Genomic DNA, 23,914 nt, shown 5'->3' with positions numbered 1-23,914 from the left:
CCGGCTCCCTCTGCCCTCAGCGCCCGCCGGGCGCGGCTCCGGGACACCGGGGATCGCTCCGGAGCTGCCCCGGGAGCGGCATCGCCCCGCCGGTACCGGCGGCAGAGGGGCAGGGCTGGGATGGTACAGCCGCTTCCAGGCGCTGGATAAACCCTGGAGCAGCGAGAAAAGGGATGGGCCGAGAGACAGTCACGGCCGAGGTGATGCGTGTCCCGGCCAGCGTCGCACCCCCTCACGGTGCCAGGCTGACACCTTATGTTAAAATCATGTACTAACGTGGAGTTTAGTGGGAATTTTCAGACATTTTCCACCTCATCGCCCCAAATGCAGCCGCATTTCAAGCCCTGCTCTTTGAAAGCAGCAAACTCAGGTACAGTGTGCTCTCCTGCTGCCACACATCCTGGATGGACAGCTGTGTGTTATATTAAGAATTTTTAATGGATACAGCTCTAGGCAGGTGGCACCAGCTGAAAACACAGAGTTCCAGGGAGAGCAGGAGGCAGCGTGAACCACATCTTCAGCAGCAGGCACACAGCAGAGGCTTGACATTTCTGTAAGAGCAGCAAATTTGTGTGTTCACTGGAGATGTATAATTGTCCTCTCAGAGAGACAATAAGTGGCCATGGCTCCCTGCCTCTGGCCAAGCCGGATCACGCTGTGCTCTCACTGTTTCATGGTTTTGCTTTCCCAGAGCTGTCCTTGGGCAACAGCAGGGGAGTCCCTGCCATCACACCCCCACAGAACTGCAGCTCTGGCACCCCACTCCTTGAGCAGCTCTTGTGCAGAATTAGAAGGATGATGGCTTTGTCCTCAGTAGGAAAATCCTGCATTCCTTCCAGACCACTGGACTCACCAGAGATGTTGCTGGGGGAATTCAACATCGATGGCAGCAATTTTACATAAATTACACAAGACTTCAGCAAACCTGATTTGCAGCACTGTGAGCAGAGAAACATAGGTGAAATCGGTTAAAAAATGAAGCAAGCTCCAGCCTGGGGCCTCATTTCTGCTCTTATGGGAATGACTTCAGCTACCTGGAGTCACCAGCACAAGGTGGGCTGAGCCAGGAGCTGCCTTGTCCTGCAGCCCAGCCCACACGGGAGCACAGGGGAAAGTAAATGCCTTTCCTTTAAAGGCAATACAGGCACTGACCTCTGCCACCCCGTGGGAGTGACACAGGAAGGAGCGGGTGTCCAGCTGTCCCCATCCAATCTGCACTGGCTGCACAGCCTGCTGCCACCAGCCAGCTCCTCTCCAACGGGGTGCCAATGCGGGGCTGTGGGTGCTGCTGCTCTGACACCTCCCTGGCCTGCATCCCTGCCACCCAGCCCCTGGGACTGGTGGCAATTGGCTGGTTTATAGCCATGCCTGGTGACATTCAGTGAGCCAGGCAGAGCTGGCTGTAGCTTTATGTTACCCTGGAGCAGCAAGACCTGAGCTCCTCTCATACTGAAGCAGGCTGAGGATGTCCCACCTGCCTTCCAGGAGCTGGGTGAGGATCCTTCTTTGCCTCTGCTTTGTTTCTGCTCATTAATTTAGCCCTCCCTGCTGTGAACTCCCTTCCCTTGGGAAGCAGGCAAGCTGTGTGCCCTGCGGCGAGCAGCTCTCAGCCTGGCTTCACCAGGATTCCTCTCTGCACCTCTGTGACCACAGCCCATGAGCACAACACTGCAGGGTGCTGTGCAGCAGGAGCAGCTTCCAGCACGTGTGTGACAGCCTCTCTCATCTCCTGGGGCAGGAGGGTGTGCCAGGCAAGTACAGCTTGGGTACATCACATACTTGGGAAGCTGTCCCTGCCCAGTGCACAGTGCTGCGATAGGAAAGGAGGGATGGAGGAGATCTGTGAGGATTCTTTGTTCACTGCGGTGGGAGATCAACCCTGGAGTGGCTCCAGATCCTGCACAGAAACATCGGTGTCTCCTGGTAGGTGGTTGTCCCCCCATCCCGAGGACAGAGGTGGTGGCTGGAACCATGCTGCAGAGTGCTTGGGATGCAGAGCCTGAACGGGTGTGGAAAAGGACCTGGGGTGTGATACTGTAAGGAGGGCAGTGTGAGAGATTGATGCTGGTGAATGCAGAGTGTCCTTCCCTCTGCCATTCCCTGTGCAGGGTGGGAACAGAGGGCATGAGGCAGCAGCCGGTGACCTGTCACTTCGAGCAACTCTCAGGGAGGCTCCGCAAAATGTCCTCCAAGTTCTGCTTGTCGGCCCGGATCTCAGCCAAGTCGCTCTCATATGCTTGGATCTTCTCCTGCTGCCGTGCTGCCTCCTGCTGCAGCCGGCTGAGCTGGCCGGCCAGGGCTCCCGGCGTGGCCAGGCGCAGCCACAGCTGCTCCAGCTGCAGCCTCCCAGTGCTCAGCACTGCGTCCACATCCATGTCCTGCTCCAGGTTACCTGGGCAAGGGAGGAGAGGGCATGGATGAGAGCAGAGAGCGGGACAGGAGATGTTCTGGATGTACTTCATGGCACCAGGCAAATTACAGGGAGTGGGTGCAGCAGGGCATGGAGGCTTTGCAGCTTCTCTCTGATCACAGATAAGCAAAGAGAACTGTGGCTCCAGGCAGGGCCTGGGCACTTCTGTCTCTCTTACAAATGGGTCATGGTTTCCACCCTTTTGCAAAATTTCTTGGATACAAGAGTCCTGGAATGCTCAGAAATATACCCAGGTGATAAAAACAGGAGGAGCTGGAGCAAGACCAGCCAGCAACAAGGAGCAAACCCAGTCTAGCACAGCCCTCAGTTCCAAGGGGACTTTGCCAGCCTTGCTCTCCCTGAGGATCCCAAGGGAGATCAGTGTACCCAGAGCAGACATGAGCACGCACATTCAGCAAGCCCAAATTCATTCTTCATGAGGTTTTTCCTCAAGACACGAGCCTTAGAGAAGCTTTGCTGAGACCATGTATGATCTCAGCCAAAGAGCACTCAGCTCAGCCTGGATGGCTATCAAGCAGAAGTACCAGATAGCAGAAGAGCCCTGGCCCCTGGGAGCCCAGCCCTTTCCCTGGAACCTGCACCCATTTCCCCCCAGGTCTCACCTAGGCTGTTCAGCAGGTTGTTCAGGGTCTTGATGTCTGACATGAGCGAGCCCCGGGCTTCCTGGAGACTCTTTGCCATCTCGCTCACCTCTGACCCCACCTTCCAACAGAGACAGACACCCAGATCAGGGACACCATTGACCCTTTTGTGGATGGTAGAGGAGATCCCAGGAACATCCCCAAGGCATTGTCCCTACAGTGGAGCTCCCAAGCCAGGCTGTTCCCTATGCTTTGAGCTGTGGGCAAAGCTGCTTCCATGCTCTGGAGGACACAACCTGCCCAAGGGGACCACACTGACCTGCTGTGCTTCCTCCAGGTCTCCTCTGAGCTTCTCAGCCATGTGCTCCTGCCGGGACAGCTCCCACTGGGTCTCATTGGCACGTGTGGCGAGCTGGCTGGCGTGTTTGAGGGCCTGTTTGCTCTCCTGCAGCACAGCCCGTGCCCTCTGCAAAGGGACAGAGATGGGAACGGTCACCTGGGGACGTGCAGCCCTGCCTGCAGCAGCCTGGGCTCTGTGGGTGATGGCTGCCAGCCTGGCCATGCCCAGCAGCTCCACCCCACATCCTCAGCTCAGACCTTGGCACTCTCCTCAGAGACTTGCTCAGCCTCCCCAGCTGTCCTCTGGGCTGCGGTGGAGATGGACAGGGAGTTTGCCAGTGTCCTCTCTGCCTGTTTAATCTTCCTCTGAGCATCCACCATCACTCTGGCCTGCACAGTGGCCATCCTCCTCCTCAGGGCAGCCTGACTCTTCCGATGCCCCAGCACCTTCTTCGTGCCTATGGGAGCAACCTGGCTGTCACCAAACTGTCCACTTCTCCCCTTGTCACCTGGTGAGAGCCAGGCTGTGGCTGGAGATGATCTGACTGGTGCCTTTTACCTTCCAAGCTGGCCAGGAGGGACTCTGCATCAGAGAGCACAGCTTTTCCTCGGGAGACAGCCGTGGTGGCCATGTCATGGGCAGAGCCAGCCTGGTCCTGCAGCTGGAGAGGAGACGAGGAATGAGGCTGGAGAGTGGGTGAAGAGCTGCACCCAGCTGGGGAATGTGGGATTCAGCCTGCTCCTGTTTGGCAGGCGAGCTCCTAAGGACATCTGGGACCCCAAGGGAAGATGTCTCCAAAACATCCTCTCTCAGCTCCCCGGCTGCAGGCATGGTCCCTCCAGTTGCTGGAGCAGCAGGGATGAGGCTCCCCGTTCACATGAGCAGCAATTACCTGTTTGAAGGCACGAGTCCTTTGCAGCTCCCGGCGCAATCCAGCTGCCAGTGTGCGGGATGCCTCCACAGCCTGCTGAGCCAACGGCTCCTGGGCTGCTGCTGCCTGCTCCAGCACTGCCAGGTCCTGCTCCAGGTCTCCAGCCTGCACTGGCAGCACCTTCTGCAGGATCAGGAGTGCCAAAGGCTCCATGAGATCATGTCCCAAATCAGGATGCAGCAAAAGGTAAAGCAAGAGGTAGGGATGCCAGCAGGAGCTGTAGCTTGGGTGCTGCTCACCTTCTCCAGAGCAGCCACGTGCAAAAGTCTCTCAGCCAGGTCAGCATGTGCCTGTTCCACGGCTGCCAAAGCTCTCCTGGCCTCCACTGCCACCTCTGCCATGTCAGCACCCAGCTCCTCCTGCGCTCGCTGGATTTCCTCATACCTACATGGACAGGACACTGCTGTCAGCCAGGCCTCTCTGATGCCTTGAAGGATGAAGAGGACAACTTGAGACCTGGCCCTGGCCATGGATGTAGCAGGAAATTCTGGGGGCTTTTCCTGAACCCCCCAGCACGCAGCACCCTGTCTCTCTGCTTTACAGCACTGCAGTGCAGTGAGTTTGAAGGTGCTCAGGACGTGCCTGTTGGGCAGGTGCCAAATCACCGTGACCAAGTCCTGTAACAGGGACCTGGGCAGAGGAAAGGGGCCATGGTGCCCTGCCAGCCCTCCTTGCTGCCAGCCTCTCACCCAGTCTCCAGCTCGTACTGCATGTCCCGTGTCGTGTTCCCCTCCAGCAGGTTCCTCAGGAGCTCGGAGCTGGCGTTGGAGGCACGCAGGGCTCTCCTGACCGCTGCCTCCACCTGGGCCATGGAGTCCTTGTGGCTGTGGGGACAAGGACACCCAGAGAGAGGGTATCAGGACTGGCCTCCTGACAAAGGAGAGGGACCCCTGCACCCCAGCTGGGCTGACAGCTTCCTCTGCCTCTTCAACTCTTACCTCTTGGACAGAGCCTGAGCCTCCAGTGCCAAGTGGCTCCAGTTTGTGGGCTGCTGTGGGATTTCCAGGGGAATCTCCTTGGAATGCAAACAGCAGCACTGAGACCCTGGCAGGGAGCAGGTATCCCTGGACCCTGGCAGGTAGCAGGCACCCCTGGACCCTGGCAGGAAGCAGGTATCCCTGGACCCTGCCAGCCCAGCCGCACCAAGACCCTTCCAAAGGCCTAGAGCAAGGAAAATATCTCCTCTTGACTGAGCTGCAAGGAGGGCTATTACCCACATGGACCCCCAGGCTTTCCTGCTCACCCACTGTGCTGGTCACATCCCACCCCAACAGCTCTGGGAGGCACATCCCAGCGCCCCCCAGGATTGCCACCAGCCCCCTCAGAGCTGCTGAGAGCCCCCACCGTGGTAGCCAGGGTGTCAGCAGCGTGCAGGATCTCCTGCTGTGCTGACTGCAGCACAGCCCTGATCTCCGAGAGCAGGGTGCAGGTCTTGGGGGGTCCGTGATCAGAGCAGCTGGTGGCCCGGCTGGCATTGGTGAGACGGCCTTGTGCAGTGTTCAGTGCCCCTGCCAGCTGCCCCACCTGTACCAAGAGGGTGGCCCAGGCACCTGTGGGCAGCACAAACATCTCAGTGTCCATTAGGGTTGCTCGGGACTTCCTGCTTCCTTATGGGGCTGCCCCATGCCCCAATGCCTGCCTCACACCTACTGATGGGTGCTCAGGAGGGACCCAAGAATTTAGCCCAAAGGGCACCCATGTGTTGGTGCTCAGCCCCCAGTAATGCCCATCCCTGCCTGCTCCAAGACCTCAGTGGTGTGAGCATCCCTGCAGTGCTCTGTCCTCCCAAAAAGGCATGTCCTCTCCACTGTCCTCCCCCCAGGTCACATCACACTGAGCCCAGCGCTCACCTGGGACCTCCTTGCACCCACCCAGCATGTCAGAGCACCCTGAGGGAGCAGAGGGTGAAATGGGTGGAAGGAAGGAGAGTCCCCCGTACCTCTCAGGAGGTGTGAGCTGGGCAGCCCATCTCCACGGGGTGCATCTCCCAGCATGGCAGACTGGCCCGGGCGGGTGTCACAGCCTGGTTTCTGCAGCCATTCCTCCATCTCCTGCAGCCTGGCCTTCAGCCGGTCAGCCTGCGGGCGAGACACAGGGGGACACGGGGGGACAGTGAGGCAGGGCAAGGGTGGGATGCTGTGCCTGCCTCAGCAGTGCACAGGCTGTACCTCGTCCTTCACCAGCCCGTAGCAGACAGGACACTGCTGGCAGCGGGAGCTCAGTGGGTCAAGGAAGAAGTTGGCCTGGCACCGGTCACACTTGTAGCCCACAAAGCCAGGGTGGCAGAGGCAGGTGCTGTTCTCGTGGCACTGCAGGGTGATGGAGCCCAGCGGGGAGCAGTTGCAGGCTGCAGTGGTGGCAGAAAGGCATCACATTGTGGCTGCCAGCCTTGCTTTAAGGACAAAGATGCAGTCCCCATTCCTGTTACCTCGGCAGCCCCTGGCAGAGAAGCCAAAGAAGCTGTGCTGACATCGATCACATTTTCTCCCTGTGACACCTGGTTGGCAGGAGCACTGGCCTGTCAGCATGTGGCACCCGCTCTCCCGTGACCCTGTTGGGTGGCACTCACAGCTGGCATGAGAATTGGAGGGTCATGAGCAGGCAATCAATGCAGAGAGCAGAGCTGGGAACATGGAGCCACTGCTGTCCCCTGGCAGCCCCATGCCATGCCCCACATACCTCTTGCACCCCACAGTGGGCTCCAGGCCGTAGTAGCCAGGCTGGCACTGCCCACAGGCTCTGCCTGTAACGTGTGGGAGGCAGTGGCACTGGCCTGTGCCAGGATCGCAGCCCTCCAGCCTTGGGTCTGAGCCATTGGGGTTGCAATCACAAGCTAGGGGAGACAAAACAACCCTTAAATACCAGCATGGGGCTGGTGGATAGGGCTGCAGGAATGGGGCACTGGGGCTGAGCTGCTGACAACGTGGAGAGCCATGTTCCCCCATCAACCAAAGCTCCAAGAGAAGGAGCCACTGCAGGCCAGAGCATCTCTGGGGAAGGATGGCACTGGAGCAAGAGGGCCAAGAACATTCTGGAACATGTGGGGGTAACCTGTACCATCCATCAGCCCCTAAACCAGCTGGGCATCCCCTTCCACCCTCTGCCTTCTCTGCTGGGAGGATTCGGGCTGCAAGTGAGCAGTGCCTGGGGGCTGTACGTACGTGCACACTTCCCAGCAGGGCTGGCAGCCAGCGCGTCCCCGTAGAAGCCGGGCCGACACCTCTCGCAGTGGTCGCCCATTGTGTTGTACAGGCAGCGCAGGCACCGGCCAGACACGGGGTCACAGTTCCCCACAGCATTGAGATCCACGTTCCCGTGACACTGGCACGGCTCACAGGGGTGCACGGGACCTCTCTGTCCCAGGGGGTCCCCAAAAAACCCATCATCACAGAGCTCACAGCGTTTTCCTGGGGAAGGTGGAGAGGTGGGGAGGATCCAGCCGTGTCGACGATGCCCACAGCCCCTGTGCCCGCCCAGCCCCAGGCTCACCTCTCTGCCCCGGGGGGCAGTGGGTGCAGACCACCTCCCCACTGCCGGGCACCTCGGTGCAGGGCGAGCCGCCGGGGCAGGGGCAGGGCTTGCAATCATCAGAGCTCCCTATGAAGGGGTTGCCGTAAAAGCCGGGGCTGCAGCGCTCGCAGGAGGGCCCCTCTGTGTTGTGCAAGCACTGGCAGTGCCCTGTGGGGAGGAAAATGGGGCTGAGGGTCTGCAAAAACCCAGCCCCGAATAACAGCAGGGACCGCGGGAGGGATAGAGAGGCCAGCACTGAGCATGGCAAGAGGGATGTGCAGCTCTGACCGAGGAGCTGCACATCTCCAACCAGTACTCGGGACGTTTTCCCTCCTTGCTCTGTCTTTGGTCAAGGCAGAAGGTTTTGGAGAGGACACGGAGGCCGCAGCGATGCAGGGACGAGGCAGCGCTGGCACAGACAGCACCAATGTGTGCGGAGGCTGCCGGCGCCTGCCGTAATCCACAACACATTTCTCAGCGTCGAGGCGCGTCCTTTCCAGCCTGGCTTGGAAAATACAAGCAGCCGGCCCGGCACCCACCGGGGAGCATCTCCAGAGCGAGCCGAGCCGGTGAGTCAGCCTTCCGAAATCGGCTGCGAGGAGGAGAGCGAGGAAGAGGAGGAAGAGTGCTCAAAGAACCCCCCACCTCCAGGCAGCTGCTCTGCTTCGCCCAGGAGAGAGGAGACAGGGGGGAGGACTTTCCCCGTGTTTTGTGGGGTCGGGCCATACCAGGAAGGCTGCGCAGGAGGGGGTGTTGTTCCATTTTCCCCACATCCAGTCAGAGTGAGACGATGGAAAAGAAAGAAAAAGCGGGTGGCAGGAAGAAGTGGAAAAATAAACGAAAGGAAGTGCGCGGGCTGGCAGCGCCCAGGCCGGAACATCAGAAGCCTGGCCCCATCCCTGGGGATTGTGCAGCTGGCGGCGCCAGCCCCGGCTCTGCGGGATGAGGGCGGGTTTGCAGAGCTGCCGCCGTGTTTTCGTGGGCAGGGCAGGGGCATTCGCCGAGCACTCTGCCCCCTCCAGCCCGTATATCGTTGTTGCTCCCCACTGAGAATCAGCCACCGAGGGGTTGGGCTGGCAGCACAAGAGCTGGCTCTGCTGGTGTCTTCCCTCAAGTCTGGCACCTCTGCGTTTTCTGCTTTTTTCCTTGTTTCTCTGTTCAGGTTAACCCTCAGTTTGCACATTCCAGAGCCGTGCCCAGTCCTGCTCCTCTCATCAGCAGTGATGCTGCCTGTGAGACCCAGCCTAGCAAAAGCCTCTCTGCTGCCCTGATCCCTGCTCCCCCACTCCTCTGAGGACCAGCACCCTTCCCTTCTCCTTAAAGGTCATAAAGTATCATGAAAAATGTTCCTCTAATTATAAATTACCACCATTATTGCACATCAATAATTATCTCTATCTTTGCAGTTATGAACCCTGTCCCTAAAACCACCCAAGCAATTCAACTTGCAAATTTTGAGAACCACAGTCTCACCAATGGTTTCCAGCTTCCCTCAGAACAAGCAAAGGCATGGATTTGTCACCCACACAGGGAGCAACAGGTGAGTGGAGGGGCTGGGGGTGCACACCTGTGAGGGGGTGGCAGTCCCCATGCTGGTTGCAGGTGCAGGGCACGCAGCGGACAAAGGGGCCTCCGAATGGGATCTCCCTCTTGAATCCAGGTGCACAGGACTGGCAGAACTGCCCGGTGTATCCCATGGGACACGTGCACTCCTCCACCCAGCCCACCCGGGGTGTGCCTGGCCCGGGGCGAGCGGACGTGAGCTGGACCTTGCTCAGGGACAACCTGCCTGTGAGAGGGAAGAGCGGTGTGGGAATGGGGTGGTGCATCCTCTGCTCTGCTCTGAAATGCTCCAGACAGGCACAGGAGACCCCAAAATACCACCTTGACAACCTAAGGGTGTTCACAGCGAGGAGGCAGCCCCTGCCCCAAAACAACCCCTACAATCCCTCTCATCCTCCAGAGCCTGAGGCTGCCTCAGTGTCTCCAGTCCCTCCCCAGCTGGGTCCCCACGGGGATGGTTTGTGGAGCCACCCACCTCGCACGGGGCCGCGGCTCACGCGGAGGTGGAGGGCGGTCAGGTTGGAGAGCAGGCGCTGGAAGCTGAAGGCCGACAGCAAAGGCTCTGCACCCTCCTCTGCCTCATGCAGCCTGTTGGAGAGGGAGTGTGGGAGGCAGGACAGGGCCAGCCTGAGCCTGGTGCTGCAGGACACCTTGGCTCCTGGCTGGGACCTGGGCACAGCACTGCTAAATCCCCGAGATGGAGAGAGAGTGGGGCTGAGCCCCAGGTACAGGGCAGCCCAGACAAATCAGGCATTGAGCCCTAAACCCCACTGAGGCTCCCCAAGATGCTGTGATGGGTACCTGAAGGTGACAGCCTGCTTTCCATGCTGGGGCTGGCTCGTGGTGCTGGACATGGTGATCTCCATCCCCTCACCCTCCAGCAGCAGCTGGACCTGGAGCAGGGGCACCCCAGGTTCTGTTCTTGTCCCGTTCTCCACTCCCAGCAGCACAGACAGGAGCTGCCCGTAACTGAGGCGCTGGTTCTGCAGAAACTTCTCTGTGAGGGGAGAGAGGAGCAAAGGCTGTAGGACACGGAAGCACCAGCTCTGCCAGTGCAGTCCTATTCCCACCACCATCATCAGGAGCCACAGTCACCCTCCTAGAGTGATGCCAGCTCCAACCTGCCCTCCTGGGGTCCTGGTCCACTGTTCCAATACCCCCAATTGTCTTCTGCTACAGGAACATGCTCAGCTCTGGAATGGAGCCCAGAGCCTCCTGCACCAACATAGCAATGGGATGAGAGCACCAGGGGGCCCTCACAGCAGAGCTGCCCCCCAGGGACACACAGTACCTGGTGCAAGAAAATCCACTGGCTCCTCTCCATCCCACTCGGTGGTGATCTCCCCACCAGCCCAGCGCAGAGGCAGGTCTGTAGTGCCTGGAGCTGTGGCAGCCCAGCCCTCCAGCCCTGTGTGACAGGACAGAGTGACAGTCTAGTGCACATCTTAGGGAGCAATGAGTCCTTGCCAGCACAGTACCAGCAGGGTGCTGCTTTCAGGGGCTCTTCCCCTCCCCCCAACACTCTCTCAGATCTTAGAAGGGGCCAGCACTTTGTAACACCCTGCTCCCCTCGGGCTCTGTGCTCTCATGCACTGGAGGGTGGTGTTAACCACCCCTCATCTATTTATTTTCTTAGATTTGGAGGAAATTATGATCTTTAAACTTTTGCCCCCTGCTTGTGCTACAATTCTAACATTACTGTGGGCTGGTGAACACAGGAAGCCCGAGGAGAAATGTTGGAGAAGCCCAGAAGAGACGGGGCGTAATTGCATTAAGTTGGTTTCCTTAAGAAACCAGTTAAACTCCCACCCACTCCACAGGGTTAGTTATTTCCTCCAGCTCTGCAGGACAAACCCTTGGAAATCTCCCAAGTGGTCTGTGCTGTTATCAAATCATCCCCACTTTATACTTTCACCTAGTATAAGAAAATTCCATCTGATCCCCCTCCACTGTAGTCTGGGGAATGTTTTGGAGAGCGAGGCTTTAGGAGGGTGCTGTGGTTACATCTCAGCTCGGAGATTGCCAAACCAGCCCCCAAAGGAGCAGCCCCAAACTGGCTGTGTGAAGGGTGGAAAAAAAGACTCGGTTTAAAGCCTGGCTCAGTTTCAAGGCTGAGGAAGACATTCCAGCAGCGCAGCAATTGCCGGCGCGGTTTAAAGGCAATTAAGATCCACCCGTGCCTGGCGCATTGGTATCCATCTGGGAAGAGGCGAGGCGGAGCGCGGTGCCCGCCGTGGTGTCCGTCCCCGCGGTGTCCCCGCGGCGGGGCTGCACACGCCGGGATGCGCGGCAGATGGCAGGGTTTCCCCGAGCATCCCGCACGCATCCAGCCCTGCCAGCAGCCAGGCAAAAGCGTCCCATCCAGCCTTGCCAGCAGCCAGGCAAAAGCGTCCCATCCAGCCCGCCCAGCCGCGCTGTCACATCCCAGCCGAGCACTGGGAGGGAAGGGAATAATTGGGAAAGTTCCCAGCAGGCTCCATCTTATCATTTCTTAATCTTTCTGAGCTGATTTTTTAGTGCTCCTGCAGTCCCTGGTGTGGTGGAATGTCCATGCCTGGCCCCACAGCCCTCCCTGAGCCGTGCACAGCCCCAGGAGCAGGTTGGCATGGAGAGATGCCATGGGGAGTCACGGACAGCCTGACCCGTGGAGCTGGGGGCAGAAGCAGAGGTTAAACAGTAAAACGGGCAAGCAAGAGAAAACCCTCTCCATCACCACCACCTGTTACTGCCTAAGGAGGATGCTCAGCCCCAAAGAGGGACACTCAGCCACATCCTTCCCAAATATTTTTGGCTGAAATGGGCAGAGCAGTGCCCTCCGTTTCACCCGAGGCTGGGGGCGGTCGTTACCGTGGCTGAAGTCGGAAAGTATGTGAGTCTCCTCGTAGCCATCTGCCGCCCTGCAGGCGCTGGAGTGGCCGTAACAGAAGCAGCTGGTGCAGCCGATGGGGTTGTGGGGCTGCAGGTTAAACCAGCCCGGCTGGCACCTGGACACAGGGAGGAAACAGGAGTTCGTGGCACAGGGCAGGCAGAGCTGCAGGGAACCACGGCAGTGTCTCTGTGTGGGACACTGGTGACAGCTCCTTGTGAGCCCAGTCCCAGTCATCCAGATGAATGCAGCCCCACAGCCACCAAGTCCAAGCCTGGAAGGGGACAGTGTTCGTGTCCCCATGCCAGGGCCACGGTGCTCACCTGTTGCACAAGTGCCCCTCTACCCTCTCCTTGCAGGTGCAGTGCCCCGTGTTGGGGTCGCAGGTGCCCACGCTGCCCGCGGGGTCACAGGTGCAGGGTCTGGGTGGGTGAGATAAAGGCAGGAAGTGAGGCCTAGTCCCATCCACTGCTCCTGCCCAGGGCCGGGCTCCTCCTCACCTGCAGCCACCTTCGCTGAGGCTGTGGTAGCCATCCTTGCAGCGCTCACACTTCCAGCCCGTCACGTTGGCTTTGCAGACGCAGGTCCCCGAGTTGTCGCACTGGGGCTGCAGGGAGCCTGTGGGGACCCCGGCCAGCCCTGAGGCTCAACCCCAGCCGGGGAGAGACACAGGACGGGGAGGATGGGCAAACCCCGAGTGAGCGAGAATCCACCACCACCACCCCTGCCAGCTAACTCCAGCCGGGGCAGTAGTTCTGCAGCCGGAGCCCGGCTGGGCACAGCCGCACGCACCTGCGGGGTGGCAGTGGCAGGGCTGGCAGGATCCCTGCGGCTCCCAGCGGTAGTAGTTCTGCCTGCAGCTCTCGCAGTGGGGCCCGGCCGTGTTGTCGCGGCAGTTGCGGCAGTGTCCCCCGTGGCCGCTGCGCCGGAACAGCTCCCGGTCGTAGAAACACTCCTCGGAGCGGCCGCTGCAGTTGCAAGCTGGGGGAGAGGTGGGAGGACGGGTGAGCATCTGGTGGGTGCTGGAGGTTACGGCAACCTCCTGTGGGGTCGGATGAGCCAGAGGAACCCCTGGGCTCAGCAGTGAGAGCTTTCGGCAGTGCCTGCACCCTTGGGAGCGCAAGGGGTGCGGTACCAGGCACGGAGCAGATGGCTGCACTCGTGGGTAAAGGGAATGGGAATACTCGGGGCGCTGCTGTGAACGGGAGCCCCGGGGTACAAATCCCCCCTCCATCCCACAATGGAGCAGGTGCAGGGAGGGCGGGAGGTGCCAGATGAGCTGATGCAGCACCAGCACGGCCCATCAGGGCCAGCCAGCGCTGCGGCTGGGGAGCCAGCCCGGGCAATACTCACGGAGGCACTCATTGGCAGCCTCGGCCGTGCCGCGGGCCCAGGGCCGGTCCTGGTAGAAGGGCTGGCAGCGCTCGCAGTCGGTGCCGGCCGTGTGGTGCTGGCACACACACGCCAGCTGCCCGGCCTCGTCCGGTGCACACTCGCTGGCGTGGCCATTGCATTTGCACCTGCGGCGAGACCCCGGCACGGGGCGGCCTCTCTGAGCACCGGAGCAGGCAGCAGCAGCAGCAGCAGCAGCAGCATGGTGCCCAGGCTGCGCGGTGTGTGACCCTGCTACCGGGCTGGCTGTGGGGTGAGAGCAGCTCAGGCTGTGCTGGCCTTGAGGCTGCCCGCAGTGTCCCCGAGGCTGTCCCAGCCTGGCCAGCCGGGAGGTCACACGCCGTGGGTGGCCCGTGCTAACCGGCTCCAGCTGCTGACCCCAGAGGTGGGACAACAGCTACAGGTCTGCCGGCCAGCTGGGGGCTGTCCCAGTGCTCTCAGGGATGGGGAAATTTTCCACTTCTCCCAGCTGGGGAAGGGCATGTGCAGCACAGCCCACTGGCAGCACCGAGTGGGTGCTACCTGCAGCTCTATCCCACATCTGCTGCCCTTTCCTGCTGGCAGCTGTTCCAGCTTCTCTGCCTGTGGCCATGCTGACTCCAAGCTGCTCCAGCAGCCTCTGCAGCTTCAGGTCATCCTTCCCCCCAAACTCCAAGACTCCCCTTTCAGAGTGCCCAGGGACCAGCAGGGTCACAGGAGGAGCAACACAAGCCCCAGTGTCATTAAAAGCCACTGGATGGGAGGGAACAAAGCAAATACAGCTGGTGGCACATGGAGTGGGCTAGTGGGGAAAAGACAACCTTCCTGCACAGATGGGAGGTCTTCAGGTTTAATCACCCATCTCTGCTCTTCCAGCTCCAGTTTACACATGGAGGAAGCCACATCTGAGCAATTTACCCCCAAATCACAATTCAGACAAGACTGATGTGCCCCAGGCCCACAGCCCCAAGAAGGTCCCCATACTTCTGCCTGTCTGCCCCTCACCTGCCACCAACGGAGAAGTCAGATATGGCATAGTAGTACGACTGCAGCACCTTGGGGTCCTTGAAGATGTCGTCCCCAAACGTGTTGAGCCGGTTCAAGGAGATGAGCAGGTCAGTGACTGTCACCCACTCCTGCAGGGGACGTGGGGAAGGCACCTTGGTGGACAGGCCTGGGCCACCAGCTCCCACCCCAACCAGGACACATCCTGCAGTTTTTCAAGCAGGGCTGCAGCCCATCTCCAGCACTTTTACCCCCTGTGGGTGTAATAACGCCCTTAATCCCAAGGATCCATGCACCACGCCCCATCCCACTCAGGTGGCACCTGCAGCGCGGGGCTCCCATCAAAATTGTAGGCGCTGGGCCGCCCCTCCAGGGTGGAGAAGGCCACGTTGCCCCCGCTCAGCGGGGAGATGTCACTGAACTCGTCGCTGCAGAAGGCCACCTGCTCGTCCTCGCCCGGCCGCAGGAACTGTCGCGGGTGCTTGCCGTAGGTGCTGTGGCAGGAGGCGCTGTAGAACTGGAAGGGCACCCAGGGCCCCCCGGCGCGGCTGCGCTTGTAGATGGCGAAGCTCTCGGGGCGGCTGGTGTGGAACTTGAGCCGCACGTAGGTGATCTCGTAGGCTTTGCCTGGGGACAGACACACCCAGCTGCCACCCTCTGCCGGCCACCTGAGGGGCATCGTGGCCTGAATTATCCCAACAGCGTCCTGCAGCACCCAGCACAGCTAAAAATGGGCAAATCACCACCCAGTTGCCCTTAACCAGCTCCTCCTCGGTGCAGCCCAGACCCTGTCCAGATCCAACCTGGCTCTCGCCCCAGTGCAGTGCCCACCCCTGGTGTGGGTGCACTGGGTGGGTTGCACGGGCAAAGAGCAGTTCCAAATCCAAGCTCCATCCAGCAGCTGTGGGGGAGAGTTAGGCCCACAGCACTGAAAGCATCCTCAGGGCAGTGGTGCTTTAGGGATGGAGAGTTGGAAAGGGTCAAGGCCAATCCCTTCCCAGGGAGCTGCATGCCAGGACCCAGAATCGTTTCCATCTTTGCTGGGATGAAGACAAAGAGAGGCCACCAATCCCTGGGGCGTCCAGCGAGCTCTGAAAGAGCTTGAAAGAATTAGCAGAAAGGAAAAGAGAAAACACCAAAGTGAACATCAGACCCGCTTAATTGCCAGAGATGAAGGACCAGCTCAAAGCCCGGATTGCTCCATAACAGCACCACTCCTGACAGCACAAAACAATTAGCTGCAAGGTTTTGGCTTTATTTGAAAAGATAATGAGTTGGGAATGTTAGAGGGGTTATTCCGGGACTAGGAAAACAAGCCTTTAATTGGGCCCATATGAATACTGTCGCGTATGTGCCGCGACTTTGCTGCGGGGGAGCCGAGGCAGCCGGCTACCAGCGCTGGGAAAAGCAGCTGCATCCCATCAGGGATGAGGGAAGCGCCCGGCAGAGGCCTGGAGACGGGGACAGACCCACTCCCAGCCCACCCGGAGGTGACGAGGGCCCAGAAGGGGCTGCAGCGGGGCTGTCCCACCCTCGCCTTGTGCCTCTCCCCTCCCGCTGGGAGCGCTCCGGGCTGGTGGCAGCGGGGGTGCCCCTGTCCTGCAGCCCGTGCAGGGGGGACGCCTGGCAGGCGCCGGTTCCCAGGCAGCGCGGTCCCGAGGGGGCTGTCTGCCAAAACAGCGAGGTCGGGGCCGTCACCTCCCGGGGCAGTTTCCTCTGGGAGAGGAAGGGAACGCAGCGCTGTGTCAATAAACCCCCCCTGCCCCAAGTGGCCCCGCGCAAGGGGAGGGGACGGTAATGCTGGGGGAGCCCCATTTTGGTGCCTCCAGCTGGGGTGGAGGAGATTTGCTTTTCTGAGGAATTTTCATGAGAGAGCGTGTGCTTTCCCCAGACAGGCTTTTTAATCAGCCAATTCCTCCTTAGGGAAAAGAAAAGGATATAGAAAATAACCCAGGCTGGCTGTCTCCTCTTTGCTGCTCAGGTGTGACATGTCCCAAAGCCAGATGTGCTGCAGGACAGTGGTGCTGGGAAGGGTGCACAGGCAGCACCAGGACCCCTGGGTGCTCTCCTGTGCTGTCACCTGAACAAAGAGTGCACTTGCCTCCCCCTGAGCCCAAACTGCAGCTCGTACTGCTCTGGGGCTCCAAGGAGAGAATTCTGGAGAGGAGGAAAGGAGCATGTGGGACAGTCATGTCACCTACATGTCCTGTCATCTCTAGTCCCTGCCAAACCTCAGCCCCGGGCTCTCATCCCGCAGGAAGATCAGAGTCACAGACACAGATAATGCCTGATCTAGACACTCCAAAATGAGCCACTGGCATTCCAATTGCTTCCTGATGAGCCCTGGTATCTGTTGCCTTTGCAAGCCACAGATATTTTGGGTTCCTTCCTGACGTCTGACAGGACAAATGCAAGAGCTGTGGACACTTGGGATGATCGACCAGCTGCAAGCACAATGCACCATAACAGCATGGCTGGAACCTCACGGGAAGGAGAGATTTAAGGGAGCATAATCTAATTAACGCCAATCAACAACATGCAGGTAAACACGGGTCTTGTCCAAGTCATCCCATGTCTTATTTAATAAGCTCCCCAGGTAACCACGCTGGAGAACATACAAGAGGTGTGACTGAGCAAGACAGGCAGGCTAGGGGGAAACACGACATGGGTTGAAACACCAAATTAGTCAGTGGAGCTCAGGAGCAAGGACTCAGCCCAGGCTGCATTCCAGGGGACTGCAGGGGCCAGCTGGGCTTTTCCTCTTGAACCCAAGTGAAAGCATTAAGGCAGAAATAAAAATGTCTGTGACTGGGACAAGAACAGGGCCCAGCAACTGAGGGAAATGATGTGCCAAGCACCAAGATGGCACTTCTGGCATGGCAAGATATAGGAGCCATGCAGGAAGCAGGGTACAACTGCAGAGGATGCTCCAGCTCACAAAGGGCTGTAGGGACAGGCTGGAAGATGAGCTCGGTGCAATGCTTTAGCCTTGGCTGTGTTAACAGAGACAGACACAGCAGGGCAGTCACAGGGACTGGACTCCACAGGAAACCCGAGTGTGGGGTCCAAGAAGGACCACAGAGGAGCCATGAAAGAGCTGGAAGAAGGACAGAAAATGAGAAGGAAGCCCACACATGTCGCTGTGCCAAGCTGGGACTGGTGGCCACAAAGTTGCCTGGTGACAGCTGGCTCAGGCACACAGGCTGCATTCGGGTGGTCTGTGCCCCGGGTCACCCAGGAACGGTCTGGGGACAATCTGACAGCCTGCGAAAGGTGGACAGGGGCTGGCAAATCCCCGCTGCCAGGGCTGGCAGGAGCAGCGAGTGAGGATGGCAGACTCCTCCGGCAGCACTCCTTGTGCCCCGCGGGGAGCCCGGCCCCAGCCCGGGGACAGCACCAGATGTCCGCCCGCTGGCAGGGGGCTGGGAAAGCAGCGACCTCCACCCAGCCGGGAGCTCCAGCGTCACTGCCGGGGCAGGCACGGACCCTCCACCATCACCCCAGCCACGCTGGGTCTCACCAGCACGGCTCAGTGCCACACCAACCTTCGGCTGTCCCCTCACCAGCTCCAGCCGCAGCCCCTCCACTACCCGCCTTTGGCATGCAGATGGCAGGAGACTGCAGAGAATGAAGATTTTACAGTGCTGGCCAACAGCCAGGAGAGTTTAGATGGCAGGAAAATGTTATAAAACCTTTTTAAAATGCCAGGCATGCCCCTTGGGTTTAAGTACCCTCCAAGTGGGCGGCTTGCACGGTATTTAAAACACAGAGGGTCGGATGCCAGCTGGGGAAGCCTACTGGGGTTGCACGGTGTGTCTGGAGCTCGGCACCCTGAGCAACGCACGGGGGTGAAACAGGAGGGGCTTGGCACCCATGGTAATCACCCTCCCCGGGCAAGGCTCTCCCAGGGTAGGAACCATCTGCCTGCTGCTCCGCAGGCTTCCATAATCAGTAAAAAGCAGCCTGGGGTGAAGGGGAGTGCAGGCACTCCGGGCATGGCTGGCTGGGAAGCAGCACAGGCACAGGCACAGCTCCTGACATCCTGGGGCTGATGGACAGGGCAGACCCTCCCCGAGCCCTTTCAGTGCTTTGCAGGGGGCAGCTCCCTCCATACACCCCCTAAAGAGCCCTGGGGAGGGTCCTGCCCTTAATCCAGCACTGGCAGCAGGAGCTGCAGGGTGCAGGAGCACCCAGCCCCATCTCTGCACCCTGATCTCGGTGCACCCGCAGCCACCAACACCGCCGGGCTCCTGCTGGCACTTACCCAGGTGCAGGGTGATGTTGACCGAGTTGGGGTACTGGATGCCAAAGGCCATGGACTGGCTCTGCCACCAGGTGCTCTCCTCCTGGCTGTGGAAGTCGGTGAGGAAGGAGGCGTTGTGGTGGCGTCGGGGGTCGCTGGCGTCGCAGCGGTGGCACAGGGCGCTGGCGTGGTGGGCGCCCATGTGCAGACAATAATCCTCCGGGGGCGACCCGCACGTGTTGCTGGCCTGGACGGCCCGGCCGAAGGCGGCGTTCTCGAAGACGGGCATGCAGCGGCGGGGCTGTCCCCGAGGGTCCCAGCAGGGGGACGAGCCCCCCGCCGCCAGCCCCAGGGCCAGCAGGGCCAGCAGGCAGAGCCCGGCGGGCCGTGCCATGCCGCGGCTCTCCTGGACGGACTCTGAGCCTCCCCTGGATGGCAGGCGGGACGGGATGGGATGGGACGCGGTGGGATGGGATGGGATGGGACGGGTCCCCCTACCCGGCACCTCCTCTCGCTCCGAGGTCCATCTTGTGGAAGCTGCTGGGAATGTCGGAATATTCGTATGTGAGGCAGAGCTGTGGTTTTTGGGATCCCCACAGGACATCCTAGTCCCCAGGCCGTGGGGATGAGGCCATCCAGTGCTCCATCTCCAAAACATCTGCATTGCTGTGTGGATTGGAGATTTGCACCTTCAGCTGTGTGGATATATCTGAGCTCCTCCATTTCTCAGCCCTGGGAATGAGACTGTGGTGGTACATACCTCACATTTTTCCTTCAGCTGGTGAATGTCACCACTTTTCTTGCAGCCCCAAATTCAAGAGGGGATTAGGGGAAGGCTTTGAAACAGATTCAGCACCTTCTTCTCCCCACACTGATTTATGGGGCATTGGCTGCTCTCCCACTTACACCAACCTGCCTGGGTTGTGGGTCTGTGACACCCCAATGTCTCCACACCAGCCCCCTCAATTGGGGGCCCCATCCCTGCCTGTTGCCATGAGCCAGCCCCCCTGGACCCCAGTGAGGGCAAATTCCTGTGGAGGCATCTCCACAGGGTGGCAAAACCAGATCATCACCAGACCTCGTTAGCAACTCTCAGCTAATGCTAATTATGACTCTGTGCCAGAGGAATCCCTCTGGGGACCATGGCACCCTCCAGATTTGACCCATGGGTGCAGGAGGGTGAGAGGCAGCCTGGGATGGTGCCAGGACCCTGGGCAAACCCTGAGCCACACTCCACAGGGCTGTGTTTGCAAAAGTGGGATGCACAGGGGAGCTCTGCCTCTGACCCCCACACTGCTTCACTGAGCTGCCCACAGGGGCTCTGGAAACTTAGTACTCATTTATAATTTAGGCTCCCTTCCTCCCCTTCCCTTCTACTCTTATTTATTTTATTCTCCTTCCCCGTACACACTGCGGGAGAAAGCACCAGAGGGGAGCTGTGAATCAGAGCCCTGGGCAGCGGCTCCCGCAGCAGCGCCGTTCCAAAGCCCCATTATCATATATTGACCCAGGCTCTGACAGCCAGAGCCAGCTCCTCTGGGAAGGGTGAATTTCCCAGCATCGAGGAGCTGTGCAGCAGCTGCTGGGAGTGGGCAGCCGGTGGCAAACCCAGTGTCAGCCTCCAGGGAGAAAGAGAAGGGTTTGCAGCTCAATAATTGCCCTGCGCGTTTCCACCACCAGTTTTAAGGGGATTTGCATCCCGCAGAGAGGAGGTTTTCCAGGTGTTCTGCTTTTTCTGTGGTACTGAGGCTGTAAGCTCTGGAGAGGAGATAGAATCATAAAATACTCTGGGTTGGAAGGGACCCAAAAGGGTCATTGAGCCCAACTCTTGAGTGAATGACCCATATGGGGATTGAACCCATGACCTTGGCACTATTAACACCATGCTCTAATCAAATCTTTTGTGTCATGGGCTTGCTTCCTCCTCCTGGGGATGCAACACACATCCATGAGAGGATTTCCCTGCCCCTGGTACAGAGGGGTCTGCGTTAGAGAGTGGGGAGACCACACAACCAGGGCTCAGGATGCAGCAGGATTCGTGCAAAGCTGATGAGGATCCCAATCTCATGTCCTCCTCCAGCAGAGCCCACTGGGCATGGGGGGATGGCCCCTGGGGCTAGAGCTTGATGGGAATTGGTGACACTGCTGTGCTCAGCAGTGGGGATGCTGCAGCTGGAGTGGGAACTGCACATTCCCAGACAGTTTCAGCTGTACCCCAGACTGGATGAGGCCCTCACCAGGCTCCTCCTGGATGGTGGGCACAAGTTTGCCCCTTGCCAAGGAGATGTCCTACACTTGCTGTGGTCGGCTGGTAACAAAGCACAGCCTCACCTGAAGTCCTCTGTACCTGGAGAGACTTCACCCACTGCTCCAAGACTTTGGTCCAAGCACTTCAGGGATGTGGTGGCCAAGATTGTGGTGACACCAACCTGTCCAGGAGCCCTCTTCTGCCCCAACACAGACCTGGAACCCCGCAAGGGTTAAAAACCGTGGAGGCGGAGAGGAGAAAATGTTCTTCTGATTTGCTTAATGAACGTTAATTAAGAAGACAGAAGATAGCAGATTCCTTCAGGGTAGAGATGAAAGGCCCGTTAATTAAATCTGGGGAGCGAGGAGCAGGGCCGACTGATCCTCCTCCTGATCAGACCTGACAAGGCAGGAGCGAGGTGTGCCAGATCCCACAGCCCCTCGTGTCCCACAGCCCCTCGTGTCCCACAGCCCAGCTCCAGGCTGGCAGCGTGGCCAGGTTGTGACAGGGTGTGAGGGACTGGGTGCCCCTTACCTGCCTCCAGCACCCATGGGGCTGAGGGTGGCCCTGTCCATCCCCTGGAGCTGAGGTGAGAGCTGGGTCACTGCCCCTGGCTCCACTGCACTCCTGCAGTGGTCCTGTGAGATGGACACCCTTTAGCTGCCAGCAGGACTTTCTCCTGAAGGGATGAAGGAGGGAAGGGGAAGACAGGATGGCCAGCTCCATCCTGAGGAAGAGGAGGATAAGGTTTGGTCACCCAGCTTGGCAGTTTGCCCCAGGCCCCACCACCCACAGGAGCTGGCCACAGGTTAAATGGAGAGGGTCAGAAAGGCACTGACCTTCACCTTGTGGCACGGAGGGACAAGCCTCTGGGATGGACACCTGCCTGTGTTTCAGCACACACCCTGCCTCACCCTCCTGGAACAGGCAGCTCCTACCACCAGTGATTTGCCAAAAATGGCTTTTCTGCCTGTAGCTGCGCTCTGGAGGCTGTGGCACAGTAACAGGATTCTGCTGGCAGCCTGCTGCCTCCGTGCTCTCCTCCAGCTTTCAGCGCAGCCTTATTTCTAAAAGCAGAGCAGTTGAGCATCCCAAATCACAGCCCAAAACCACAGCAGCCCTACCTGGCCCTCCCTACACTGTGGCCAGTTCCCTCTCCCACTCCATCCCTCGCCCTGGGACTGGAGCAGGGGTTGGTGGCAGGCTGAGCTGCAGGATGCCACCAGCATTTCAATGAGCACAGACAACGCTCTGCTGCTCTCCTGGCACGGAGAGGGGGGGCAGCTGGGGAGATGGGGGGCTCCTTGTCACAAACAGCAGCCCCTTGGGCTGGGAGGAGGAAAGGAAAGCTGCCAGTGCACCCCCCAGCTCTGCTGACCACAGAGCAAAGACCTCATCTTCAGCATAGAGAGAAACTGAACATGCAGTGTAAATAATGGCTGGAGCATCTCTCGTGTGCACTGGCTTATTTTGTAAACCTGAACTTTGCAAAATGTCACAAAATGAAGAAACGAGAGGCCTGGGATGAGTAAATCTCTATTAGAAATTCCCTGGGATGGCAGCAGTCATGTTCCTGCTCGATGATGGCACATTACAGCCCGGCCCTGCTCGGGGAGCAGGGTCATGCGTGGCGCTGATTGCGGAAAGTATTTAATTAACACTGCCATAAATACAGCGCTGGAGATGCCAGGCAGACCACGGCGGGGCACCAAGCTGCTGAGCTGTGGGAAGTTTTGCCAAGGCAGACGGGAGAAAATGAGGGAGGGCAGAGAAAATCCAGCAGATTTTGCTCCCTGCTTTGCCACAGCCCTCGGGGATCCTCAAGGGGCAAGGGGAGGATGGGACAGCGACATCTTCAGGGTGTCCCCTGAGCAGGAAGGCTTCACCAACAGTGCCCAGACGGGTGGGAAAACCCCAAAACAGGGAAAGGAGCTCTGTCCCAAAGCAATTGTCAGGACACACATCACCGTCCTCTTCCCTGATGCGCAAATGGTCTAAAGTCACCTTTTCAGAGATAATCATCCCCAAATTCTCTCAATACCTGGCAGACAGTGAAAATAGGAACATCTCAGCTTCACTCGTGCATGACCACAAGCTCATCATCTCACTGACGAGCCGAACTACTCCAGATCTGACCCAGCTCAAGGACACAGGGTGGCAGCCAAGGCATCACTGTCCCCAGGACACGCATTTCACCCACTGCATTGGGCTCAGGAGGTCAGGGGACCAGGACAGGAGGAAGCACCGGGTCAGAGCAGGACCAGCCAGTTTCAGGCACAGCCAAAAAGGACCTTTTCTCGCCTGAGCTCATCAGCAGCTTAATGACACTGGCTAAAAAGCTTCAGAGTCCCTAATCGCTCATCATATTACGGCTGCTCACAAGTGAGGCCAACCAGTACAAACCTCCTTGAAGCCTTTCTAATTAACGAGCAGAGGCTTAGGCTCTCCCAGCCCAAAAGCAGCATCTCAGATAAATCCAGAGGCCTCCTGCTAGCCCCGGTCCCCTTGATAAACCCCTTTAATGGGCTTGTCAGCATCACCTGAGGCCACCCCATTGGCTAAAAAGGCACATCTGTTTGTCTGTCCCCCGCTGCCTCTGTGAGGTGGGTGGGGAGATGTCCATCTGCCCATCCATCCATCCATCCATCCATCCATCCATCCATCCATCCATCCATCCATCCATCCATCCATCCATCCATCCATCCATCCATCCATCGCTGTCCCTAACCCTCTGCTGGATCCCTGGACGTGTCCCCTGCCTACCCCACCATGAGGTGCCCGGATTTCCCCTTCACCAGAAGGGTGGGTGACAGCTGAGCAGAGCA

At 59.0% G+C, this 23,914-nt stretch overlaps 1 protein-coding gene across 3 annotated transcripts; it reads right to left on the bottom strand.

The window, feature by feature from the left end:
• Window positions 1–242: 242 nt before the first annotated feature.
• On the bottom strand, window positions 243–19,254 carry LAMC3 (laminin subunit gamma 3). Of its 3 annotated transcripts, XM_063409690.1 has the most exons (28): window positions 18,863–19,254; window positions 14,921–15,225; window positions 14,599–14,729; window positions 13,576–13,742; window positions 13,015–13,203; window positions 12,723–12,840; window positions 12,546–12,644; window positions 12,204–12,340; window positions 10,648–10,764; window positions 10,158–10,353; window positions 9,832–9,944; window positions 9,361–9,582; window positions 7,773–7,961; window positions 7,445–7,690; window positions 6,963–7,116; window positions 6,712–6,854; window positions 6,452–6,630; window positions 6,223–6,361; window positions 5,628–5,833; window positions 5,222–5,295; window positions 4,973–5,107; window positions 4,523–4,667; window positions 4,245–4,406; window positions 3,911–4,013; window positions 3,610–3,809; window positions 3,332–3,478; window positions 3,034–3,133; window positions 243–2,392 (listed from the first exon to the last, which is right to left on the bottom strand). In XM_063409690.1, exons 1-28 carry the CDS (start codon window positions 19,233–19,235, stop codon window positions 2,148–2,150), a joined length of 4,734 nt encoding a protein of 1,577 aa, XP_063265760.1. In that variant the 5' UTR covers window positions 19,236–19,254; the 3' UTR covers window positions 243–2,147. The 3 variants fall into 3 exon arrangements, 2 of the variants coding, with proteins under 2 accessions (XP_063265760.1, XP_063265761.1); XM_063409691.1 differs by lacking the exon at window positions 18,863–19,254 and having other exon boundaries at window positions 245–2,392; window positions 5,222–5,298; window positions 14,921–16,366; XR_010081982.1 differs by lacking the exons at window positions 243–2,392; window positions 3,610–3,809 and having other exon boundaries at window positions 5,222–5,298.
• Between the last annotated feature and the right edge of the window lie 4,660 nt (window positions 19,255–23,914).

The sequence above is a fragment of the Prinia subflava genome, chromosome 12 (genome assembly GCF_021018805.1).
Source record: "Prinia subflava isolate CZ2003 ecotype Zambia chromosome 12, Cam_Psub_1.2, whole genome shotgun sequence".
NCBI classification, from domain to species: Eukaryota; Metazoa; Chordata; class Aves; order Passeriformes; family Cisticolidae; genus Prinia; species Prinia subflava.
This window is presented reverse-complemented; position numbering and strand designations above follow the sequence as displayed.